The sequence below is a fragment of the Gorilla gorilla genome, chromosome 4 (assembly GCF_029281585.2).
Source record: "Gorilla gorilla gorilla isolate KB3781 chromosome 4, NHGRI_mGorGor1-v2.1_pri, whole genome shotgun sequence".
In the NCBI taxonomy this organism is placed as follows: Eukaryota; Metazoa; Chordata; class Mammalia; order Primates; family Hominidae; genus Gorilla; species Gorilla gorilla.
This window is the reverse complement of record NC_073228.2, coordinates 130699924-130715647: the sequence shown is the minus strand read 5'-3', so window position 1 is coordinate 130715647 and position 15724 is coordinate 130699924. Positions and strand designations below refer to the sequence as shown.

The 15724-nt window shown below is 39.3% G+C and overlaps 1 protein-coding gene across 2 annotated transcripts in view; it reads right to left on the bottom strand.

Moving 5' to 3' along the window:
• Positions 1–3100: 3100 nt before the first annotated feature.
• The window catches only part of LMNB1 (lamin B1), a 61870-nt gene continuing 49246 nt past the window's right edge, over positions 3101–15724 (bottom strand). For both annotated transcript variants that reach the window (XM_004042428.4, XM_063706739.1), the window contains exons 8-11: positions 15144–15248; positions 11923–12042; positions 7304–7411; positions 3101–3896 (exon numbers count right to left, since the gene is read on the bottom strand). In XM_004042428.4, coding sequence (XP_004042476.1) covers positions 3855–3896; positions 7304–7411; positions 11923–12042; positions 15144–15248 — 375 coding nt within the window. In that variant the 3' untranslated portion in view covers positions 3101–3854. The remainder of the gene's footprint in view (positions 3897–7303; positions 7412–11922; positions 12043–15143; positions 15249–15724) is intronic.

Genomic DNA, 15724 nt, shown 5'->3' with positions numbered 1-15724 from the left:
TTCTTAGACCTTTTATACCTGTTTTTCTCCTTCTGTTATTCCATTTGGTTTCTCAATTCACCCAAAACCGTATCCAGGCCATCACCAATCATTCTATACGACAAATGTTTCTTCTAACATCCCCACAATATCACCCCTTACCACAAGACCTCCCTTCAGCTTAATCTCTCCCACTCTAGGTTCCCACACCGCCCCTAATCCCGCTTGAAGCAGCCCTGAGAAACATCGCCCATTATCTCTCCATACCACCCCCAAAAATTTTCGCCGCCCCAACACTTCAACACTATTTTATTTTTCTTATTAATAGAAGAAGGCAGGAATGTCAGGCCTCTGAGCCCAAGCCAAGCCATCGCATCCCCTGTGACTTGCACGTATAAGCCCAGATGGCCTGAAGTAACTGAAGAATCACAAAAGAAGTGAATATGCCCTGCCCCACCTTAACTGATGACATTCCACCAAAAAAGAAGTGTAAATGGCCGGTCCTTGCCTTAAGTGAAGACATTACCTTGTGAAAGTCCTTTTCCTAGCTCATCCTGGCTCAAAAAGCACCCCCACTGAGCACCTTGTGACCCCACACTCCTGCCTGCCAGAGAAGAAACCCCCTTTGACAGTCATTTTCCTTTACCTACCCAAATCCTATAAAACGGCCCCACCCTTATCTCCCTTTGCTGACTCTCTTTTCGGACGCAGCCCACCTGCAGCCAGGTGAAATAAAGAGCCGTGTTGCTCACACAAATCCTGTTTGGTGGTCTCTTCACACAGACACGCATGAAACGGGTCACTCACAAAATAGCCCTTGCTGGAGATGTGTTCACAATCCTAAAAACTCCATGAGAAAGCCAACTACCATTAGGAGAGTCAACAGACACAGCTAACAGAAAAATTAGCATTCTCCAAAACTCAAAAAAATAGAATTGAGACTATAAAATAAATATGGTTAAAATGATTCATAAAAATAAAAACTGTAATAAAAAATTATGAAAAAGATAAATTTGAGAAAGAATCAAAGACAACTTCAGAAACAAAAAAATGAAGCCTAAAAAGTTCAATGGCTGGAATAAACAGATAAGACAGGGCTGAGAACAGAATCAGTGAGATAAATACAAAGGAGTTAACTGAGAATATAGTGTGGAGAAACCTAAAATATATGAAACAGGACAGGTTCAACATAGGTATAAAAGAAACCCCAGAAGGAAAGAACAGACAGTGGGGATGAGATAATACTCAACAAAATAAGAACATCCAAAATTTTCTTAATGAAGAACACAGAGATAAGACCTGAACAAGAGGAATAAAAATAAATCCGTATCTAGGCGTGGTGGTATGCGCCTGTAATCCAAACTACTCAGGAGGCTGAGGCAGGAGAATCGCTTGAACCTGGGAGACAGAGGTTGCAGTGAGCGGAGATTGCACCATTGCACTCCAGCCTGGGCAACAACAGCGAGACTCTGTCTCAAAAAAATAAATAAAATAATAAAATAAAATAAATCCATACCTAAACAGAGGTGAAAACACTGAAGACAAAACAAGGGGAAAATGTGAGTCATGCTTCTTATCAAATAAATAATCCAAAAATGTATATATATGCTGTATGCCTAACATCAATTTCATGCGGAGATGCTGATTTTAATACACGGGATGGCAGCGTGCCCTCTAGCTCGCTCACATTCTGCGGGAATGGGCTTAGGTGCAGCTCAATTTCAGAAAACCTCAATTTAGTCCAAAGTTTGTCAGTCTAAACAGACTCAGGAATCTACTACTGCCACACATCCAGGGGCAACAAACTATTTATGTTGAGCCCTGCATTTGTACTCTCAATTTCCCCAGCATACACACTATTCTACTATGTTACAACTGCCAATTTTTCTTAATGCCCAAATTAATTCAAGTGTTGGCTTTTATAACCTAATTTATCCAGCAATAAAAGCACCTAGAATGTATTTTGATGACAAGAACCCCATCTTGTGGCAAAATGTTTCACAGCTGAGTTTGACTGTGTACTGTAATGCCATTCCCACTCTGAAGATAAATCTGCGTTGAGAAGTTATCATTTTATCTGCTTTACCAGACAGAATTTCTAACCCAGCATTTATCTTGTGTCTGCGACGGCACCAAAGTATGCAGTAAATCTGTGGAGCACAGTAATTCTGGGGCTTTGTGAGTTATTTTCAAGTGAAAGCTGGTAGTCTTTGTGCAGCTTACTGCAGGAATATTTTAAGAGAAAAACAAACACTGACTAGGGTTAGCTTCTGAAATATTATCTGTCCATTCTAGGAAGAGTTCAGATATTGCACTTCCTATAAGATGAACTCACTTAACTAAAGCAATCAAGACAAAACCTCCCCAAATCCACACGAATTGACACCATAATTAGCACCATACATAATAAAGCTACCCCACACACAGCACACTTGTATTTCATAGCATTCATGTTATTCCTAGCATTCATGTTATTTCTCTAAAAGGTGGCTTTTAATCAATTTCTCTGCCCTTCCTATTTTAAAAGACAGTAGAATTACATTCTAAAATATTCTTCCCATTTTTTCTTTTACTAGGAATGTCCAGCATGGGAAACACGACAAAATGCTCTCTACAAATACAAAAACATTAGCTGGACATGGTGGTGTGTGCCTGTAGTCCCAGCTACTTGGGAGGCAGAGCCCAGGAGAGGTCAAGGCTGCAGTGAGCTAAGACCGTGCCATTGCACTACAGCCTGGGCAACAGAGTGAGATTCTGTCTTAAAAAAAAAAAAAAAAAGGAATGTCTTCCTCAATGTTTTCTACTGTCCCTATTTGGTTTTCCTGAAGAAATTTTAAAAGGCCTTATTGTTAATAAGCTAAAAAATGTAATAAAGCATTGAGCATGATATCTGGCTCAAAAACATTAGTTATTATTATTGCTTTTATTATTCTTGTTGTTGTTAATGACAATTAAATACTGAAAGACCCCCAAATAGCTTATCTTCCACAACTGGCAAAGCCTTAAAGAAAAATCCAGTTCAAACAAGTCAAATTATATTTTTATCAAAAGCAAAATTGAAACAATACTTTTCTCCCCTCAAAATCTGTTTTTAAAGCGTTAAAAAGGACAGTAGTCAATATTAAAAGAGCTTTTTTTATTTGTTAATGTCACATAAGAAATTTAAGCAAGTTACACTATCTTAAAAAACACAACGAATGCATTTTAATAGAGAAACCCTTCCCTCCCTCCACCTCCCTCCCCCACCCTCCTCATGAATTAAGAATCTAAGAGAAGAAATAACCATAAAACCAAGTTTTGTGGAATCCATCATCCAGAGTGCTTACATGGTGATTAGGTTAATATTGCCTTCTTACAAAATTTCTATTTTAAAAAAAATTATAACCTTGATTGCTTATTACAAAAAAATTCAGTACAAAAGTTCAATATATTGAAAAATGCTTTTCCCCTCCCTCACAGCACCGTTTTGTATATAGCAGAGAATAATGAAGAGCAGATTGCTAGTCTAGATGGAGCAATCTTCAAATTACACCAAGACGCACAGTGGTTTATTTACCCTCCCCTCCTCATAAGAACTTAAAAAAAAAGAAAAAACACACATACAAAAAAAGTCAAAAAATTTGAGGAACCCCTTCCGAACAGTACACAGTTATTAAGTTCAGTGTCAATAATTCACATCTTGCAACAAAGTGTATGGACATGATTTCTTTTACAAAACTTTCAGTGTCAAAAAGGAAATTAAGGCCATCAGATTTGCAGCTTAAAAATTCACATAAAGGAAATATAAAAATATTCTGTGCTTCTGAGAAGGCTCTGCACTGTATACAGGTAAGGATTACCATACTTCTTTATTTTGAGGAAGACAGTTGAAAATTTTACATAATTGCACAGCTTCTATTGGATGCTCTTGGGGTTCCCTGATGAGGAAAACAGAAGGAAAAATTAATACTAAAGAAATAGATCACAGTATTCTAAAATAAGACAAAAACTTTTAACTACAGGGATACCAAACCATATTACCTAACCTCAAATGGACCCTTTATCATCTCTCATCTTTTCTAACCTTTTCTTTTTTTCTTTTTCTTTGTTTGTTTGAGATAGAGTCTCATTCTGTTGCCCAGGCTGGAGTGCAGTGGTGCAATCTTGGCTCACTGCAACCTCTACCTCCTGGGTTCAAGCGATTCTCATGCCTCAGCCTCCCGAGCAGCTGCGACTACAGGTGTGCATCACCACCACGTTAGCCAGGCTGGTCTTGAACTCCTGGCCTCAAGTGATCCACCTGCCCTTGGCCTCCCAAAATGCTGGGATTACAGGCGTGAGCCGCCGTATCTGGCCTCTAACTTTCTTTTATGGACTTCTTTCTAGAATACCCCCCAACAAATTCCAGAACAGTAATTGTCAACTCTGGCTATACATTCAGATCCTGAGGAGTTTAAAAAAAATTCTGATCTAGGTCCTTTGATCAATCAAATAAGAATTTTTCATTTTACTGGGAAAGGGTAGCTATCTATATATAATTTTAAAGTAATTCTAATATGCAGCTCAATTTGAAAACCATTGTTCAATAACCTCTTTTGATAACTTAGGAAACAGGAGATCAGTGGATCAGCTTTTAACAACCACATCGGAGACTACAGCTTGCTAGATCCTGAACTTACACATCCCAAGCCATCTGCAGTGGATTTGTCCTCTAAGGTGAAGTCAACATGGCTCCTCTACCCATTTCTTTATCACTCATTAATTTCATATAACCTCACAATATGACTTGTGACTCACCACTGCTTGAACTAAAACTGGTTTTTTCAAGGTCACCAAAATACTTCTAATCAATTCAAAAGGCGATTGGATTCATCCTCAAATATGAAGTTCAAACGCCTGTTCTGCCCTTCCATCTTCCCTCTTATGAACCTTGGTATCATTATTTTCTGTGATCACAAAAGCTAAAAACCTCATACATCTTTATTTTTTTTCTTCTCTCACCCTCAAGTTTAGTCACTAAGCCTTAATAAATTTCCATTATATATTTCCCTCACTGCCTCTGGAATCTCCTCTCTAGAGTTAGTCCCTCTGATTCAGCTTGGCCAGTGATATTTTAAAATGCAGTCTTAACTTCTCCTTTGTTCCAAATTGTACAGACGCTACATCCCTAAGCATTCCAGACTATGTCAGTTTAATTCCAATCTTTCAACTTCATTTAACTCTCACATGAACCCTACAAAATAACTGGATGAGCAGATATACTTGGTGCATTAAGTCTTTTTTTATGAGACAGAGTCTCACTCTGTCACCCAAGCTGGAGTGCAGTGGCGCGATCTCAGCTCACTGCAAGCTCTGCCTCCCGGGTTCACGCCATTCTCCTGCCTCAGCCTCCCGAGTAGCTGGGACTACAGGCTCCTGCCACCACGCCCGGCTAATTTTTTGTATTTTTAGTAGAGACGGGGTTTCACCGTGTTAGCCAAGATGGTCTCGATCTCCTGACCTCGTGATCCGCCCGCCTCCCAAAGTGCTGGGATTACAGGCGTGAGCCACCGCGCCCAGCCACATTCTTTACACATCCTCTGTAGTGAGTTAAAGATCACCATGAATTCTTTGCCATTCCTCCCACCAACAGGTGGAGACTATTTACCCCCACTTTGAATCTGGACTGGCCTCATGACTTTGACTAAGAGAATGTTACAAAGGGCCCTTTAAGAAACCTGGTACTCTCTTGAGATTGAGACTGTTGTGGCCAACATGGTGAAGCTCCATCTCTACTACAATATAAAAAATTAGCCAGGCGTGGTGGCGCATGCCTGTAATCCCAGCTACTTGGGAGACTGAGGCAGGGGTATCTCTTGAACCTGGGAGGTGGAGGTTGCGGTGAGCTGAGATTGCGCCACTGCACTCCAGCCTGGCGACACAGCAAGACTCCATCTCAAAAAAAAAAAGAAAGAAAGAAACCTGGTACCCTCCACTTACTCTGTTAGACAATTGCCATGCTATAAAGAAGCTTTGACTAAACTCTTAAATCGTGGAAATCCACAAAGATATTCCAGCCGAGGCCAACCTCTGAGCTGAACGCAGCCTGCTTGATTGAGTTCAGTCTGCAGCATGTGGAACAGAAACACTGCCCAGCTAAGCCCAGTCAAACCACAGAATTATGGGAAGTAAGAAATCACTGTTTTAAGCCACTAAGCTTTGGGGTGGTCTGTTAGTGAAGCAATGGTGAATTCCAGCATCCTCAGAGCACCATCATCTGCCTTCTCTCCAATAACCAAATAATCACCCATCCTTCAAATTAGTGGACAAGCATCACCTCACAGAGTTCTTCTCAACTACTCTGCTGGCCTGGAGTATCTCCTCTAGCATCTGACACGCTATATAACTCATGCTGAGCCTCTTGTCTGGTGCCTTGAGTTATCTCTTACATAATTATTTTACTTCTAGTAATTACGATGGTTCCCATTGAAGCACAGAAAATGGAACTTGTGCTTGTTTCTTGTAAGTTAAGTGTAACACATGTGTTTTAAAATATTCCTCCAAAATGTATGAGAAGGCATCCAGGTAAAAAATTCATGCTGCTTCATGCAACCCACCTCAAGTGGTTCTCAACCCTGGGGGTTAAATACATGAGACAGTGTTTATTTAGACCAGGACTAGGGCTAATGAAGCAAAGCAGACTTAAGACTAAAAATCTGGAGCCATGGAAACAAAGTCTTATCAGGATAAGGGTAGACACTTTGATTAATGATCGGACTCAAACAGCTTGAGAATATAAACTGAAGGCTCATTAGTTATTAATAATTCCAATTTAATTATAATTAAAACCAAATTTGGAGTTTCTTTATTTCAAGGGCTCTCAAAAGCCCAACCATCAGCCAAAATCTATCTTCAATTAGATAATGATTAGGAACTTAATACAGCAAGAATTTTGTTTCACACTGAAGTTGAATGTTACTTTGTTTTTTTAAAGTTTATATGCAGATTCTTGCTCTAAGTTAGTGATCTAAACCTTTTAATCATAGGACCCTACAGAGTAAACTAGTTTGGAGTAAACGTCCAATCCATAGACATGTTTCACTGTAACACATAATGCACATTAGAAAACAAAGCACAAAACTGAAATTTGGTAAAATGAGAAAAAATAAAAATAAAAGTGCCAACATATTCTTCCAGTACCCTAAAGTATCACCTTGAATATCCCTTTGGGGAGTACAAACCCCACTTGGTAGATAACTGCGCTGGTTCATCAACTGATAGGGGAAAAACCCAACCACACTTTTGGTCTTCATGTAATTCTGTGAATAAAATTTGAAATAAATATATTAAATAAATAAAGTAATACCTGCTGGTGGAAAAGTTCTTCCTCAACAACCACTCCAGCTGCTTCTTCCTCCTCCTCCTCTTCTTCAGGTATGGTTGTTTTAAAGACTGTACTTCTTTGAGCAACCTCCTAAAAACAATAGTAGTTTAAGTTAAAAAAACACACTTAAAATCACCAAGTGCGGGGGAGAGGGACCTTTTCTTTGCTTAAGAGACAGCATTTCTTGCCAGGCGCAGTGGCTCACACCTGTAATCCCAGCACTTTGGGAGGCCAAGGCAGGCAGATCACCCGAGGTCAGGAGTTTGAGACCAGCCTGACCAACATGGTGAAACCCCGTCTCTACTAAAAATACAAAAATTAGCTGGGCATGATGGCACGTGCCTGTAATCCCAGCTACTCAGGAGGCTGAGGCAGAAGAATGGCTTGCATTGAGGTTGCAGTGAGCCGAGATCACGCCACTGCACTTCAGTGTCACAGCAAGACTGTCTCAAAAAAGAAAAAAAAAAAGAGACAGCATTTCTGTTTATTATTATTACTATTATTCATCCCTTTTTTTGGAGACAGAGTCTCACTCTGTCGCCCAGGCTGGTGTGCAGTGGCACGACCTCAGTTCACTGAAACCTTCACTTCCCAGGTTCAAGCGATTCTCATGCCTCAGCCAGCCCAGTAGCTGGGATTACAGGCATGCACCACCAGGTGCAGCTAATTTTTATACATTTTTAGTAGAGATGGGGTTTTGCCACGTTGGCCAGGCTGGTCTTGAACTCCTGGTTTCAAGTGATCCACCCACCTCAGCCTCCCAAAGTGCTGGGATTACAGGCATGAGCCTTCACACTTGGCCCCTGTTTATTATTTTTAAAGGGGTGGGGCGGGGGGAGCTGTATATCAGTAACTTTCTGGTTACTAAACTGAAATTTCCGCATAATTAGTAACAGTTCTTATACCTTCCATATTTCTTGCAGGGGAGGAAGTACTATCCAATTTGAAATATCTGCTGAGAAGTTTCCACTGCTTTTTATCCTATTCTGTTACTAAGAATTCTACAAATTATTTGACATACTAAATTCTTTATAAAACTCAACATGAATTCAGCTTAAAGATCTTAGCTCCTGGCAAAGATAAGGTGCTAAATAAATGCTGAATAAAATGAAGCTGGAAGCCAACTGTGATCTCAGGGACTACCAGCAACAGGACCACCTGATAAGTGAGAAGAAAGGACAAGCTCCTTTCATTCCTTTCAGCAACTGATACCTCTTGAATGAAACAAAATCAAGACAGATGAACACTGTACACTATTTACCAATAACGTACTAGTGAGGTTCCAATGTATTCTGTACAGAAATAGGTCTCCTATCATTCACTAAAGGTATGACAGAAAGCAACTATTTCCATTTTCTACTAAAAAGGTCAAATACAGATTACTTTCCTGTGGAAAATGCTGACTTGGCACAAATGCAGCAGTGTTTTTGCTTAAGCACGAGGCTAACCTGATGATCTGGCAGCAAGTAAATGAGTGTGTCCTCAAGAGTGCTGCAGAGCATATAATTTTATTCTGTACCCTGTCCTAAGGTCACTCAAGAAAGAGAATGCTACAGGGGAAGACACAATATTACTTCAGTAAAAGCTTATCTAACACAGACCAGCTAGTTTACAATGGCAGAGAAAGAAAATCAAAACCCAGTGTCACAGAAATGAGACTTCGATTTGAAATATGCCCAATAATGTGTTTTGTAAATAAAGTAAGGTGGTAGAACAGTATTTTGTGGGGATTTTTTATTACTTTTGCAGGACCAAGGAAGATGGACCATTCTGAGCCTCTCAATTAGCCAGTAACTTCAATTCTGTGAAACTGGTCTATCTTTACAAACAGAAATAGCCATTTCACAAATATCAGTGTTTTAACCAAATTAGTAATAAAAAAAAATGTGATTCTTTAGATCAACCACCGTTCAAGCTGTCAACTAGGAGATAGCAGCATATAAGGCAGAAAAATAAATTCTTAAAAAACTTTGAGAGTACCCAGCTTTTCTCAACTCACCTTAAAATGAGGAACGAGTCAAATAAAATCTTCTATAACAAAATTACCACATTCCAGCTTCTAGAAGCTCGTGGTATACATCCCATATGCAAACATTGGCTCTTAAGGCTCATGATGTAGCTTAAGACTATTAGCCTCAATGAGAACCTCAGAAAACAGCAACTTGCCCGTCTTCATTATTATGAATTACCTTAACCTAACTACTTTAAGTGTAACCCTGCTGTTAAGCACTTTTCATTTGAAAACATGCAAAAACCAATTAATCTAATACAGAAAGCCATATAAAAAATGGGTGAGCTAATGTCTAAAAATCTAGGTAGAAAAATAATAAATAATAATTTAGAACCAAAAAGCTGTTGGGAGGTTTAGATCAAGGAAATTGTTATTAGTCAAGATGCTACTAAATAAATGTGTTTACCCCAAGTGTCCTGAAAGGTTCACATAAATAGTCTTACAGGACAGGCTTTACTCTGTCTATAAAATGCAGCATTGGTCCACCGCTGCTCAGAGCCTTGGGCATATGAAGGTGCACTGATCTGTGCAGTGGTGCCCAGAGCTGGCTGCACCTGCTGATGCTGCTCATCACTGCACAGCTCTGTGCTCAGTCACATAATGCTGGAAGCCTGGCATCAGCCACGGTAGGAGTATTTACACCACAGAAATCAGCAAATGCTACAAATCAGGGCGATCTTATGTGGAGACGAAAGATGATTGTTTATATTTTATATATTGCATCTCTACATATATAAGTAATCATTTGCATATACAAAAGTTTCCATTATATCTATATTCTGGAAAGTTTGGAAGGACTGCTTTATTTTTTATTTCCCTCATAAAAACATCTTGTTTTTGCCATGGTGACAATTGCTGTTTTTAACCACCCAGTGCCCCTTCCCTCCTGAGTAAGAGCCCCTAGGTTTACCTGGGTGCACACCCCCCATGGAGCACACGTGTGTCACAAGGAGCCCAGTGCGATGTGGCTGTAGAGGGGAGGAGGAAGGCTTGAGCTCTAATTCCACCCTCCCAACTCCAGGAACTGGTTTAGAGGTGGGCACGTGACCCACCCTAGTCCAGTGTGAGTGAAGCCCAGGCTGGAGTGCAATGGCGCAATCTCAGCTCGTCCCGAGTTCAAGCAATTCTCCTGCCTCAGCCTCCTGAGTAGCCTGGACTACAGGCACGTGCCACCATGCCCAGCTAATTCTTGTGTTTTTAGTAGAGATGGGGTTTCACCATGTTGGCCACGCTGGTCTCTAACTCCTGACCTCAGGTGATCCACCCACCTTCGGCCTCCCAAAGTGCTGGGATTACAGGCATGAGCCACTGCTCTGGGCCTGATACCACAGTTTATCGTTATTACATTTATCAGAAAATCACTTTATCTTATTCCCTGGCTCCCTTACTCTCTTTACAATGTGGGCTCCATGATGCCAGAAACCATGTATGGCTTTTTTCCTGCTTATTCCTAACACAAAGTGGCTGGCATACAGCAGATACTCAGGATTTTCCAAATAAATGAATAGCCCTGCACTTGTAAATATGGTTAGCTTCCCTACCAGGTTTGCCAGCCTAACATTCCCCCTATATATCTCCTTTCAGCACCACTCAGACTGAAATGCATACCCAGTCAGGTTGTAAGGTACAAACAGCAGAGCCTGCCAGCCTGGAAACTGGGTGAAAAGGTCAGAACCAGTAAGCATGTCAGAACAAGGTTATGACCAATGGCTTCCTTGCAAGCCAACTTACAGCTCTCCTGGTAGGCAAAGGATGAAAAAGCAGTATTACAACTAAAAGGAAAATGAGAAGAACAAACCATCCTGAACTCACAACACAAGCTCCATTAACATGCTTATGGCAATAGCAACAAAGGAGGGACTCAAATTCTAAACAGAGGCTCAGTGATGCGTTGTACAGCACCTGGATAAGGTGATTTGCTAGGGAAAGACAAGGAGGAAGCCATGTTTTACTAGCTTCAAAGCACACTTTAGCTGCTTTATTAGGAAGCAGTATTTCTAAGACTAGTATTGGTAGGGGTATATGCAGTGCCTTTATGTGGCAATGGGGAAGGTAAGGTACTTTGACAAGGATTCTAAGACTGACACACTGAAAACATACACTCCAAGAAGATGTACACTCCACAATTTTCAAACTCACAGTTTCATGAACATTCTGAGAGCTAGTAACAAGGTTAATAATTTAAGCATTTACTAGATAAAGGTACTATGCCAGATACTATTCCAAGCATTTCCCAAGTACTGTCTCATTCTTATTATTAGCTCATGGATATTGCGTCATTAATACCTATTTTTAAATGACAAATCTAAGAGAGGTGAAGTAACTTGCCCAAAGTCACAAAGCTAATGTGCAGTGAAAACAGAAACAGGACACAGACAATCTGTTCTGGAGCCTGTGCTAATAATCAGTACTCTATAATACACTCCTATTTATTCCTAAAACTTAAAGACAGCTTCAGTTCAATTTACTTAGCAGCTTTGGTCTGTTTATGCAATCGGTTATTGCATGTTTCAATCTGATCTTGATTATACTTGCACAGTGAACTTGAAGTGAAATTAACATTGTGGTGGTCCTGATAAACTGGCCATACCTCTCCCTGAGAATTTTTCAATATAACCTTCACATCTTCGCCAGTGCCCCACGAGTTCTGGTTCTTCCAGATGAGGTCAGTTGGGGGGCTGGCTGTGACACCAGCGTTTGCAGCCCAAATCTGTAAAAAACCAAAGCATGTCAGTACACCCAGAACCCAGTTCTCCCACACGCCAATGACAGCAATGCGATGAGACTCAAACACCTGATTCTAAAACTCTGAGAACTATGCCCCAGCTACAGAGTGCTATACACAGCTATGTGGCCAGGAGAACTCACAGAGCTTCTCAAGGCCTCAGCTTCCCCATCTGATAAGTGAAGATGATAATATATAAGGCCCTGAAGTAAAACTGCCTATACTCACATCATAGTTCCTTTACACACCAGCTGACCCTGAGCAAGTTACCTTACTTTAGTCATCCATAAAACAGGGTAGAAATGGCACCTGTAACAGGTGCGATTATTGAAAAGAGCAAGTGATAACCCACATTCAGTGGCTGGCTAACTCAGTGAATGGTAGCCTCAGCGTTCTATTACTCTGTGGGTTTTATAGGCCATCCTTCCATGTTAGAGCCTTCTGTGACTCCCTCTAATAATGTTCTCTGGCTGCCTACAGCAAAAACTAAAGAGACCTTCTGCAGCAGACAGCGTATCTAGAATAATCTTACGGAAACTGGTACGTCTCCAAACAGACAATGTCACAAAACCCTAGAGTATCTGAGACTGCGCTCCAAAAAGAATGCTGGAAATGTATAAATCACTCGCTGTTCAAGGGAAAATATAATTGCTATTGAAATAGGTCAAAGAAATAATTATATTTCCCTTCTCATGAGCATGAAATTCTTTTTATATATCTACTGGCAAAAGAGAATGGATAGAGTGAAGAACACCTGGCAGTCAGAAAGCCTAGGTTTGAATTCTGGACAAATCACTACACCTCTAGGAAACTCAATGCCTTTAGCTACAGGGATACTACTAGCCCTGATCTCTTAGAAAGATCATTTAAAAACAAATAGAAACAGAAAAGTTCGTAATCCATACATTGTTATAGAATATAAAAGACTTCATGACTGCAAAAGGAAAGCTGAAGATGGCAAAGACAAGTATATTTCAAAATGGGGGCCGGGTATAGTGGCTCCAGCCTGTAATCCCAGCACTTTGGGAGGCCGAGGCGGGCAGATCACTTGAGCTAAGGAGTTTAAAACCAGCCTGGGCAACATGGTGAAATCCTGTCTCTATCAAAAAAAAGAAAGGGTGGGGGGTGGGGTGGAAACAGGAAAAAAAAAAATCTATGAATTACTGATTAGGAGAGAGCCCTTACTTTTGAGATGTTCCCCTGAAGCATCCAGATCTTTCATCAGCATTACAAATGGAAAGGGGCACAAGATATTAACTGGGATTAAACTGAAAAAAAGAACTGAATCTGGTCCAACATTCAGACTATGTGGAATGTTAGTGTTTTCCTAATTGTAAGCAATATTTCTCACTAGCCTATATGTAATCACATAGTTGGTTTATGTTAGTAATCATCATCATAAAATGTCAGTATCCTTGGTGGCTAACTTAACCTAAAACTAATATGTCCTATAGCCATGTCATTCAATACCGCAGCAAAATGTGGCTTGTTAGCACTTAAAATATGGCTAGTCTGAAATGAATGTGCTGTAAGGGTAAAATACACACTAGATTTTGAAGACTTAGCTAAACGTAAAAAAAAAGAATGTAAAAATATCTGATTTTTTAGACTGATTACATGTTAAAGCAATATTTTGGATATATTGGGTTTCATAAAATATAGTTCTAAAATTCATGTCTTTCTTTCTTACTTTAATGCGGCTATAAGAAAATTTAAAATTATACATGTGGTTCTCATATTTCTATTCTAGAGTTTTAAACTGATCTTTGCTTTTGCCTCTGCAATTTTACAGAAAGATCACTTATTACTACCATGTTCCAAAGAGCTGCTTATCACATTTAATGCCAGTTACTGAAGGGAAAAAAGTATCACATTATTTTATATGATAATTGAGTTCTCCACTAGATCTCTAGAATCCATGTATTTAGTCCCTGAGGTAGTATACCCAGTAGAAAAAGCACATGATTGGCATAAGGCTTCCATATTACTTCTGAGATAGAGAGCACACTCAATTCTGAATCCTCTGAACTAAAATGTCAGATTCTTTTTACCACATTATACAGCCTCCATAAGACATATAATAGCAATTACCATAGTGAGCAATTTTTTCTCACTATAGTAATTACTAACGAGAAGAAAGGATATTGTAGTTAGGATAGCTGATCCCATTGTTACCCATTATTACCAAATTAACATTTGATATTTTCACAAAGTGGCATCATGCTCTCTGAATACACCTTTTTAAAGAGAAGTCTGAGCCTTTGATCTTCAACAGTAAGGTTTGTATCAACATAAAATTATAAACACATTTAAAACATGCGTTTAATATTTTTTAAAGAATATATAAAACGAAAGAGACAGTCACCTCTACATTCTTTTAGGATGAAAAGAGTGACTTCTTTGAAATCTGTATCAAAGTTAACATATTTTATTGTTAGCTAAGTCTACCTACTAAGTAAAAGCAAAAGAATCTTTTGTTTACTCAATGAAACATACTTCTCTAAAAAGTAAGCTAATAATATTTCAGTAATTATTAAAGATGTAGTATTTCAGAACATACCAACAGAGAGCCATTTAGAAATCAAGACACAGAATGCCAATTAGTGAAAATTTACAAGGGTGCCTATAATCTAAGGACTTTTATTCAAAACCTAGGCTCCTACCCCAACCCCAAAGACAGTAAAGGGTGAAGTAGGGCCTGAACACCAAAATACTACCCAAATGATTCTGAAGCTCACCCAAGGCTAGAGATTGCTGTTTTAGGCATATGTTAATGCTAAATTCTTAACAGTTCTTTATGCCAAGCAGTGTCTCCTGAATGACACTGGGCTATAAGTATCAGTCTAGAGATAGCTTTTATATCTACTGGAATAGACAAGATAAAAATAATTCAAAGGTCCATTCTTCACTACTCTCAATAAGACAGAATTTTAAAAATCTTTTCTAGCACTTGTAATGCCCTAATAATATAAAAAGTACTTTAACGGCCATTTCTAAAATGCTTCTCTTTTAGCCAAAAAACTTTTTGAGTTACTTTGTTAGTTAACACAATGAAGTTAAATTAAATGATGACTAGATTCACTTACTGTAACAGTCTGGCCTGCCTTCAGCACATATCTTGAGGTATATTTATAACTGACTGATGTGTCTCCAATTTTTCTGATCATCTCCCAGCCTCCCATTGGTTGATCCTACACACAGAAAGGAGGGTGAGGGGTGTTACTTCAAAGATAAAGGGGTTGTGGAATAATCAAATAAATTAATCCATAAAGGCAGTTAAACTAAGACCGCTTTATGGTCATCTTCCCACATTTCAGGTTTTCCTACTATAAAAAGAAAACACGATTCTGTCATTTTGTCAAACAGTAACTTCAACAATGAGTTAATTAGTAAGGTACTTGACTTGACTTTAAAGAGGACAGAACTGGAAGAACAGGGTATGAACCAAATTAAATGGTCAAATTCACTGCTAGACAAGGTGGGTCTTTCAAATTTACAACACTCTAGCTGTCATAATCACAATTTTTAAACATCAAGTATTGGATTACTTCAAGCTTTTAAAATAGACACATAAGCTTAGAAACAGAAGAAAATCTGTCATTTTCCTTCTGCATCTGTCCCACTTCCGCCCACATTCAGCTCTCGTACATGAAAGCATAAGGGGCTC